At 38.4% G+C, this 11,666-nt stretch overlaps 1 protein-coding gene across 1 annotated transcript; it reads right to left on the reverse strand.

The window, feature by feature from the left end:
- Positions 1-1,054: 1,054 nt before the first annotated feature.
- LOC137286478 (uncharacterized) lies at positions 1,055-11,156 on the reverse strand. Its single transcript, XM_067818370.1, has 6 exons — positions 10,861-11,156; positions 7,128-7,264; positions 6,594-6,650; positions 5,136-5,278; positions 2,462-2,609; positions 1,055-2,136 (listed from the first exon to the last, which is right to left on the reverse strand). Exons 1-6 carry the CDS (start codon positions 10,922-10,924, stop codon positions 2,083-2,085), a joined length of 603 nt encoding a protein of 200 aa, XP_067674471.1. The 5' UTR covers positions 10,925-11,156; the 3' UTR covers positions 1,055-2,082.
- Between the last annotated feature and the right edge of the window lie 510 nt (positions 11,157-11,666).

Here is an 11,666-nt window from a genome sequence, read left to right on the forward strand (position 1 = left end):
CTCAATTGTTTGTTACTCTGTTTATCACTGCATATGAAAAACGTTTGGTTAGTCATAAACGAAACACCATTTTTTAAAAAAAAAACTTGTGGTTAATTAATACCAAGTATCAAAAGTTGCTAAAAAGCCGTCTGCTTCTCCCTCGCCCGCAAACGAAACCGCAGACAGGTTACGTAACTCTGTCGCCAGAGCCCTACAGTGACGTCATAGAAGGAACGATTTCCAATTAAATGTATAGAAAATGTGTAGGAAGCTCGTCATTTTGCTGATTTCTCGACGTCACCAAAGACATGCCGAATTGTTGTGTTGCCGTCAATTGTTCCTTGGGGTCGGGTGATGGTGTCACTATGCAGAGATTTCCACCAGACCCCGTAGTTTGTGCTTAAATTGGTTGTTGGTGTGTGTGCGGAGTAAGCTTTGTGGAAGCCTATGGTATATACTAAATCGGATGGTTCGCCCCTCGCTTCCAGGATAGAAAATAGATTACCGAGTCTGCGTGCACCTGAGAGCACCTGTAGGAATTTGGAATGTCTTTGTCTGTGTGAAAAAGAATGTCTTTGTCTAATAAAATATACTATTGTCTGTGTATAAGAGTGTAATTTCCACCTACTATTGTACGCTTATAATTTTGTTTATTTCTTTTTTACAAACAGCAATTTATATTATATGTCACGAATAAGTGATAATTGTGTTTTAATTATGTTTGATTTTTTGGTTGCATGTGACGTTCAATAATGTGGTTCTGTGACTGTAGGACAGACGAAGTGTTAGTAATATGTCGAGGACGTTACTATGAGCTGCAAGGTTTTGTGAAGAAAAAGAGGAGAAAAATTAAACCTTTAGTGTTCCCTCAGGATTTACCATCAACGTGAGAAAGACAATCACCAATATTTGTGAAAACATACTGAGCAGCAAAAGAAATGTTTTTTTTTTCATTTTATTTTAAATAGAAGACATAAACACAAACGATTTGATTTATATTTTTTGAGATTTCATTTTTTTCGAAATTTGCGTGTCTTTTGCTCTTCAGTATAAAAAAATAACGAACTCACCGTTAAAGAAACACGCATATGTAAATGTGTTCTTTTAATGAGATATTTACAATCAAACATTATTTGTGTCAACTAACACTTGAAAAAGGCACGTATGGAACTGAATTCGGTGGAATATGCAAACAGTTTGCATTAAGTGCCAAATAATACTTAATGGTTGATACAACAGCATATTTTTTGTTCACTTACGCAAAACTGATTGGACTAAGACGACAGTGTATACACAAAATAACCTTTCTTGAGAAAAAGCAGCATAATTCCCACTGTTAAAGCTGTCTGTGTGTGAATCATAATCATAATAGTGACAAATTATCTCAACAAGATAAGCGGATCACATGACAAATGTGAAATTAAGAACTTGCATTCTCCACAGTTGGCCAGAATGTTGGAAAGAGGTGGTTTAAGTGAGTGAGTTTAGTTTTGCCTCGCTATAACAATATGACGGCGGGGGACACCGGGGATGGTCTTCACACATTGTACCCACGTGGGGAATCGAACCTGGGTCGTCAGAGTGATTGGTGGGCGGAAGCTGTAACCAGAAAGCTATCCCACAGCCGCAGGCGTTTTGATGATGGGGCAGCATATATGTGCGTGCGTGCGTGCGTGCGTGCGTGCATCAAGGGGCACAGACCCAAGTGTATCGTAAACATGGACAATTATGAAAGGTCTTTTTGTAAATGTCATTATTTATTTACTTCCAGAGTGTGAAAAACGAGGAAAGGACATTTATATAATTACATCTCTTTGTGCAGAGAAAAGCTAGAATTGGACATACTGAGAAGCAGCCATTTGAAGTTGTTATTTCAGTCTATTGGCTTTGTTGTATAGATGTCCATCAAGTAAAAACAAAGTAGATTTAAAATTCGGAATGTCTCTATCGCCGACATTCCATGCTGTTTTGCTGATATTGATGACTTGCAATTAAATACATTTTAAATGATTACAAATCTGTAATTCAAGGGGCTTGGCTGCATAGAATGAGAGACGCTGAGCCACGTCGGGATGGGAGACACTGGTGACGTGCATACAATCAGTGTATGTAGGCTTTACTTGGCATATTCTGCATCTGCACTCCCTGGATATTCTGAAATCAGACAGTTCCGAGAGACATGTTAGTGCAAGTTTGGTTTGGTATGTTTGTCAAATAATGCCGCTCTCAGCAATATCCCAGCTATATGGCGGCGATCTGTACATAATCAAATATTGAATGCAAAGGTACATGTCATGTCATCAAATTGGTGGTTAAGGCGTCACACCCGAAGATACGGGTTCGATTCAGCACATGTGTGCAATTCATGAAGCCAATTTCTGGTATCCCCGCCGCAATATTGCTTGAATATTGCTAAAACAGCGTAAAACTAAACTCATTTATTCACGTATAAAAGGTAAGATCATCTGAGGTTCTTTACCTCTCTTCGACAGGCCAGGATGCCTGAGAGAATGGTGCTGGTGAGGGTGAAGATCCAGCCGAAGACCATCATCACTGACACGCCGACCCCTAGGCCCCGTATGTTTGACATCAAATCACAGTCATACTTGATGTCATCTGTGTACGAACTGGAGGAAGCAAAAGAAAGCAGTTTTGTGAAAACCCAAGCACAAATATTGACCAGAACAGAGAACACTCATAAACTTGGACGTTCGTATGTCGCGAATGACGATACTTTTGTCATATTTCATCTCTACACCAACGTAGGTATGTATGCAGTATATTAGTGCTGTAACAATGCATCGAAGTATCGATGGATTGCAACTGTTCATTCTCGAACGTAAAGTAACTGATCGAAGAAACGAAACACTATCGACGGGTGGACAGACAGACAAGAACACGCTCACAGAGAGAAAGCGACGCAAACACACACTGACAGACATAAACATATCATGAAAGACGCACATAAAAGCACAGATACAGGGACACATACTCAAGGAGAACGTCAGAAGTAACACGTACACACAGGAAGTGACACACCACAAACTAACACACAAACAGAAAGACACACACCACAAAATAACACACATATAGGAAGAAACACATACACATCACAAACTAATACACACATGTAAAGACACACACTACAAACTAACACACACATATAAAGACACACACCACAAAGTAGCACACACATGGAGTCCCACACAACAAACTAACACACACACACAAAACCCAACACACACCACAAGGTAACACACTCATAGAAACCAACACACGCACCACAAACTAACCCACACATAGAAAGACACACGCACCACAAACTAACACACTCACAGAAAGAGACACACATCACAAACTTACACACAGATAGAAGGAAACACACATAAACTAAGATCAAGGCACACACAGACAGCAAAAAAACGATAGAAACACACACACACACACACACACACACCACAAAAATCACACACGAAGAAAAACACACACCACAAACTAACAAACACATAGTTAGGAAAACATACACAACACAAACTAGCATACACACATATAAAGATAAACACACACTTAAAACAAACAAACACATACACATCAAAAGACATACACACAACACAAACTTACACACACACAAAAAGCAGAGCTCCAGACATGGCGAGTATTTGCGTATTTTATGCAATACAAATCACATTTACTCAATTAATTACAGATCTGGCAGTACAAAAATGTGCATGAGAATCACTTAAACCCCCATAGGTATATAATACCTTGCATGTATAATACCTTAAAGTGACTTGCGTATGATATTTTGTCGAGGCGCCCGAACTCTATAACAGCGTTAGTGGATGACTACCACTGTAGTAGTCTTGTCACATCCATGTTGATCGATTGTTAAAAAATGGCTGCCAACTATTTGGCAATAATCAATTTATTATAAACTATGTCTATTGAGCAGGTTTATTTTTATAAACTTAAACGTGCTAATTACCCAATAAGCATAAGAAACCCCGTGTAAAAGTACTCAGATATTTAAACTAGTGGAAGTATGCACAATGCTAGTTTCGCCTCAAAAGGTGCCATTACTCATACATAAATAGACATGTAAGTGAATACCCAACTGCTTGAAAACTTATCTGGAGCTCTGAAAAGACAAATACACCAAAAACAAACGCACACATAGAAATACACACACCACAAACTAGCATACACATAGAAAGACGCACATTCTACAAACCAACACACACATAGGAAGACACCACAAACTGAGACGCACATACAAAGACACATACCTCAAACTAACACACACAGAACAAGACACACAAAATATCAAACACTTAGACAGACACACACACCGCAAAAAGCACACAGATTTATAGACAGGCACTCTGCCAACTAACATACAGATAGAACGGCACACACTCCGCAAGCTAACAAACACATAGAAAGACACAAACACATCACAAAGTATCACACACACAGAAACACACACATTCACACCACAAACAAACACACATACACTACATACTAACGCAAAGCACACATAAGAATATATACACACCGCAAAATACAACTTAAAAACAGACTACAAATTAACATACACCTAGAAAGACACATGCACAAACTACAAACTAAAACACACACATAAAGGCACACACCACAAACTAACACACAGATAGAAAGACATATACATCACAAAATGACACACACCACAAACCAACACACAGATAGAACGATACACACATCGCAAACGAAAACAACCATAGAAAGACACATACACATCGCAAACTGACGCACACATACACAGACACACATACAAACCATAAACTAGCACACAGTAAGGGAGACACACACGCCACAATCTAACACACACACATAAAAAGACATACACAAACTGACACACACATAGAAAGACACCCACTTCAAACTAGCATACACACAGTGAAAGACAGACACACATCGCAAACTAACACACAGATAGAAAGACACACACCACAATGTTACACACAGATAGAAAGACACACACACCACAGACTAACATACACACGCGCAGAAGGCACACAGACTAACAGACACAGACAGGCAAACATACACATTGTAGCACACTCACACACATACGCACATGGACGCGCACTCAGACTCTCCATGGCGACACTTACTTGTGACAAGTGCACACGTTTCCTGTTTGAACACAGGAAGTAGGAGGTGCAGAAGCCAGAGCCCCGACAGCGATGATGGCGATGATGAGGAAGATGCCCATGACGAGAAGAGTGAGGATTGAAAACACCATGTGTACGATGTACTGAGGAGAAGAATAGTGTCCTTTGTATTATGGTCTGAGTGAATGAAGGTCCTCTGTAGTAGAGGCACAGGACCGATTCTTTCTCATCATTTACCCTTCGCCCATTCTTCGTATATATTTCCGAAGTATAGATCTTCAGTAACCCTTGCTTGCCACTAAAAGCGACTCTGCTTGTCTTGAGAAGCGACTAAAGCGATCTATATATAATTAAGACCTGCACCTTTGAGCAACATGTTGATTTTATCCGACGTCATACTAGCTTTATTATTTAACTATTCAACGCAGTAAACAAACTGATGCTAAAGGTATACACCCTGGAAATAAACTCTATGATGAATAGGGTTATCAGTGACATTTTCCTATCTATTCCACTAATAAGTTTGCCAAAACTATTCGTAAGTATTCAATTACAGTCGGCTTCGCTCTAAATTGGACCGATGAATAGCAATCAAACTTGAAACCTAATAAACATAAAATTCTCAATAAAATGCTGATTATAATCAAAACACCGTAGCAACTCAGGTCTTCTTTTCATAATTTATGTCCTAAACGTAAAAAAGTCGTTTAAGTAACTGTCATTAAAATATAGACACAGTTCAGTATTTGTTACGAGCAAGCTGTGCAAAGAAAGGGACAGAGAGGTCATCGAGAAAGGATTGACACGGCACACCACAGGTTTATGAATCAAGACCTTTGTCGGCGCTTATGCACGTGCTTCTCGAGCACCGGGCTGTCCATTTCTGTACACTCCTCCCTCGTAACAAATAGTCAACTGTCAATATTTTAATGATAGTTTGTTACACAACTTTTTGTATTTTCAGTGCATAAATCCTGCTACAATTACCCCACAGAGTTGGTCTGATGCTCTGATTAACATCAGCGTTTCACCGAGTGTTACGTCGGAGTTACGTTGGAGTTCAACGGTCCACTTTGAGCCAAACGCACTGTAGTTGTGATTGTGGAAGCAGTGCATGGAAGAAACTTGATGACCTTTCCACATAACACTAAAGAAACACAAAACGTCAGTTTAAAGTCAGATCCCAAATCTGCCCTCTCAGAAGACATGGTTGAAAATCCAAATTATTCTGTCAATTGGCAACACGTTGAAATGCTGACTTCACAGACGAAAACTCTTTGTGTTAATGAACATAAGGAGATAAGGGCCAGAGATCAACAGAAATCAAGTGGTTTACCTCCCTAACACCCGATGCTGTCCAGAACATTTGTCTTGTATTACTACAACTTCTAAATGTATTTGAAGAATGCAGTGTTCAAATATTTGAGGCATTGAATAAAACTTTTCATAGCGACTTACCAAACATTTGTATCGGGCGAATGCTGAAATCGTTCCCATCACACCAGGGACAATATACTGTAAAAGAGCAGCCATAACTGAGTTATGTTTCTTTGATACCGTCATACGTGGATGGGTGAATGTATGAAAGCTCAATAGCACTACTTTCTTTTAACTTAAATTCTTATTTCAATTGTTTGAGTATTTATCGTTACCTCAATATATTGTCGTAATTGCGTTTGAGCGTATTCATTCCAAAACTTCGAAATGTCAGTTTTTTTACTTGTTATCTCAATGATTTTCACACAATTCAGAGATTTTGCTCGTTAGTCTGATCAATGGTTTCTTAACTTCTATCGTTTTCTCGATTTTTCAAGAATTTCATTAATGAGTAAACATTTTCTATACAGTTGGGATACAATAGTATTCATCAACCATGATACTATAGTTGCGTCTCATTGTTGCTGAAGACTCACTGGTCAGTCACTTGTGAACTTGTGAGGCAACTGAAAGGGTTCTTGTCTTTTTAAAGGATACATGGGAGTTTAAACTTACTGCCAAGCCGAAAATCCAAACTGGTAGACTGACGAAAGAAGGCGTGATGTAGCCTCCATCGATCTGACTTAGTACGTCGTCAATGAATTTAATCTCTTTCTTCACCAACACGGAAATCATAACACTCATAGCTATGCCTGTAAAGAATTAAAAAAACAAAAACAATGTGGTTTGCATTTCAAAGTGATCTGGTTCATGGGTACCCGGTAGGATGTGCACATCGTGCATGGATATCCACAAGGAATTTAAGAATGCATCTTTGATACGTTCTTTTAAGCTGACCTTTTGCCGCTCTTGGAAACGCTTTTTTAGCATTAACTGTAGTGTATTCTATACATTTATCAGTTGTAGTGAGCGGGCAGACTTCAGTGTGACGTGCGATTTCTTTAACCGTTAGTCTGTCCCATCGCACTTCGTAGTATTAGTACTTTTGTTCCCTTTGTTATTTTTAGTGTAGTAGTAGTAGTAGTAGTAGTAGTAGTAGTAGTAGTAGTAGTAGTAGTAGTAGTAGTAGTAGTCAGTCAGTCAGTCAGTCAGTCAGTCAGTCAGTCAGTCAGTCAGTTTAGTTTTGGGCCGCACACAGCAATATTCCAGCTACATATTGGCGGTGGTCTATAAGCAATCGAACCTGGAACAGACAACCCAGTGATCAACAACATGAGCATCGATCTACGAAATTGGGATACGATGACATGTATCAACCGAGACAGCGAGTCTGACCACCCGACCCCTTTCGTCTCTTTTTACGACAAGCTTACTGAAATACAATTTTAACTCACTATTAATGAACCAATAACGAACTAACAGACACTACGAACTGTTATCTTAATAGAATGACTTCAGCAAACTATGGATAAGACGAAGTAAACCAAGCAGTCCCATGTAACCGCAGATTACAGATTCTGTAGAAAACAAGTGGTGGGGTGGCCTACTGGTTAAAGCGATCTCTCGCCGTTCGATTCCCCACTTGGGAACGATGTGCGAAACTGTGTCTGGTGTCGTGATATTGCTGGAGTATTGCTGTATGAGACGTAAAACTAAACCCACTACACAATGAACAAAAACGTATGAAACACCAGGAGCAGGGCATGCTTACCATTTCCAAGAACAACTGGTGTCATTGCTTTTCAATGGTTGAACCATATGATTTTCACAGATATTTTGTCCTATTTCTGAGGATTTCTCCAAGCTGGCTAAATGTATTGTTTTAAACAAACGTTTTATATATTACAATAATTGTACTGACACCGGGTATCAATAAAGGGGTGGCCTATAATGAAAAAGAGCAATAATATCTTATTTGCTAAGGAACTATGTAGAAGGGACCGATTCAGTATGAAGATATTGTCTTTTAGGGGTTGTGTATAGATATTGGGTATTGGGTAAGATTTTGTATTTTTACCCTAAAATGAGTCGGGATATTTCTGTTTGGTTACCAGATATTACACAGCCAGGTTTGACCGTGGCAAAAAATGAAACGCTTATAACATTTGCAATTTTTATTGCTAAATTAAATTATCATTCCTTTGCCTGGTACGTGTGTAAATAACGCCATGTTTAATGTGCTTAACTTCATTATTTTAGACTTGGGTATAAGAGTCTGTGATCACCGTGGCCTGTGTTAACACTAACACTTGCACTGTTTTACTAACTCACTGACAAGCCAGTTGCAGCAGCTAGCTCGGGGTCTGTTGTTCAGGATACGTGATCTGTGTCAGGTTCAGTTTTCTATATTGGTCCGTTGTCAAGGTTCCTATCGTGGCATAGAAGTCAGCTATCACCGACCTTCTGGTACTATTTACAGCTTTCTAATGCTTTCCACGCGTGGCAGTCAACGTCCTTCTTGAAAATTACAGCATAACACTTTCACATTATGTTGTTAGCTGAGGTAATATGATCAAATTAGTTGTTTGCTTATTTTGTCTGGTTCTTTGATACGAGGGCGTTTTGTTGTTGTTCATGGATACCTCCTTTAGGTATGCATTTAGCGAACTCTCATTGCTCGGTACTTTAGTTTAACAGTCTATGTACTTACAGACCCAAGTGTGTAACACAGTTAACACCTGCATGATCTGGTATGTTATCGATTAAAATCGATTTTCGATGTTCCGCATTGTTTACAAGTGTTGTACCACACCGCTCTCGCTTCGTGGCAAAGGAAAATATTCCAGATAACGTTTCTGGTCAACACTAATATATCTTACTAACACAGAGGGGAATCGACCTCGGGTCTCTGGCGTTGAAAACGAACACCTTAACTACTAGGTTACCAAGCCGCTCTCTCAGATCAGAAAAAATTACCCTAGATGAAGCATTTCAGTGAACCTGATACATGTTTTGTATGCGTTTTCGTTTACACTGAATCCCTTAAAACTGAATCCCTTAAAATGGAAGCTACCAATACGGTCATGTGTTTAAATACAACGCGTAGAGGACTTTTCGTTACTTTACTTTACTTTACTGTACTTTATCAACTTTACTTTATCAACTTTACTTTTTCAAGATACCTATATTCAAGAATGGAATTATTCTTTCGTGAATGCTCGGTTCTCTTTGTGTAAATTTGTCTCTTTTAAAAGTCATTGAAAGAACAACAGTATATGATATTAATGATACAGAAACGCACGAGGTAATAATCTCTTCTATTTACTGATTCGTTTTGAACTTCAACGGTTTTACAATAGGGAAGGGTAGATAGGCGTGACCTTGATCAAATTTTGTGAAAACAGGCTTTACCTTATATGGTGGTCGGGTAGAGAGGATGAATTTCCCGTATTGTTTGTCTATTCATCAATATTGATCTATACGGATCATAAACTCACATATTACTATAGAACAATTCCCAAATGAAATATCACAAAATATCAATCAAGTGATTATCTCAAATATGCCTAAATATGGTCATTACAGAATAAACAAATGAAAATAAAGTTATTGTTGTTACTATTCTGTTATAAGTGTGTGTCCCTGGAACGGAGTAGGGGGAGGGTCGGGTGTGAGGGTTGGGTTAGGGGGTTCTAAACATATTGTACCCTTGAAGTAAAAATAGACATGAATATGGACTGGACTGACACATTGACAAGACAACGGCTTATTAAAATGCCGTCAACAGTCTAGAATCAATAATCAAGTTCAAACAAAGTGGTGGACGTAGCGCTATTCCAGTTCTGTCGCCGATCTGAGCTAGCTTTTATCAGCCAGGCCCATGGCTCTGAGGTCAAGATTAAGGTCACTATCACGTGTCAAAGATCATAATTTATAAAGTTCAATTCCTAAACAGCTGTTATGAAATTTGATCATAAGGATCCATGTAAAAATAGAACATACAGCTTTAAGGATTACAACTTCGTGCTAATTACGTTGAGCGACGTTTCGATGTAGATTCTTACATCGACATCAAGCATAGTTATCAAGCCACATTTAGTTTCATGTACGAATCTACATCGAAACGTCGCTGAACGTAATAAACAAGAAATTGTAATCCGTAAAGCTGTATGTTTCATTTTTGACTCACCAACTTCTAAAATCCCCATTAAACATGGAGACATTTAATCAGTGTGACTTCATACGTCATATTCCATTAGAATGGATTTATAGTGTGATCTAGTCTATGAAATAGCATAATAAATTATAAATGTATGATATCTATATTTCACTACAAGTTTTAGAGCTGTCAGAATTTTCATAATATTTATTGAAAAGTACTTCTTTAAGGTTTCCACATTGTACTCACCGCATCCAAGAACGAGTGCCGAGATTATTCCATTGGCAATGCTGTGTCTACTTTTCTCAAACATTATGGAATTATGGTTCCTTCGTTCCGTTTCTCGTCAGATCCTTTCACCGTAAAGTTAGTGTTAATAATGACGAAAAGCGCTCACGTATATAAATATATCTGCTTCGAAATATTGCACAATATCCACAAGCGCCAGGTACACAGTTCGCGAGTTAGCGTTGCTACCTTTTAGTTATCGTGTTTCGGAGTATAGGCAGGTCTGGTCTCCTACAAAGGGCTTATCTGGTGGGAATGTTGAAATATCAGAAACTGGGGCAACTAGAAATCTTGACAGTTGAGCTTTTGGGAAATAGAGATTACTTGAAAAGTGCCCGCTATACACTGAAAATGTTATATTTACAATCTTGTAAATGTCTTGTGAAGATGACATTTAAAAGACATTTACAATTTATATACATTATATACAGTTTATATATTTATATACATTTACGATATGGTAAATATGTGATTTACGAAGATTTACAATTTTGTTAATATGGCAAGGGAGATCAGTGGTATGTACTTTGATATGTTTCTTTTCTGTATGGGCTGAATTTAGTAACATAACTGAAAGCAACAAGAGTGTCCATTAAGATGTCTAACCAGCGAAGGTGAGTTAGGTACATTTCGACACAACGGTTGAATGATAAATGGCATAGTGGCGCATTAACACATGACACAAAGATCACTTGTAGGGCCGACTATATTACTCGATAATCAGAAGTATCGTCGATGGGAAAAAAGTATGGTTGATTATCGATATC

Source organism: Haliotis asinina, chromosome 6, assembly GCF_037392515.1.
Source record: "Haliotis asinina isolate JCU_RB_2024 chromosome 6, JCU_Hal_asi_v2, whole genome shotgun sequence".
Classification (NCBI taxonomy): domain Eukaryota; kingdom Metazoa; phylum Mollusca; class Gastropoda; order Lepetellida; family Haliotidae; genus Haliotis; species Haliotis asinina.

Excerpts from the sequence above, each read along its gene's own strand:
- LOC137286478 (XM_067818370.1), bottom strand. The coding sequence starts at position 10,924 with ATGTTTGAGAAAAGTAGACACAGCATTGCCAATGGAATAATCTCGGCA. Across the intron at positions 2,610-5,135 it reads AACGTGTGCACTTGTCACAA|TTCGTACACAGATGACATCA; the intron begins GTAAGTGTCGCC and ends TGCTTCCTCCAG. Across the intron at positions 2,137-2,461 it reads TCCTGGCCTGTCGAAGAGAG|AATATCCAGGGAGTGCAGAT; the intron begins GTAAAGAACCTC and ends GTCTGATTTCAG.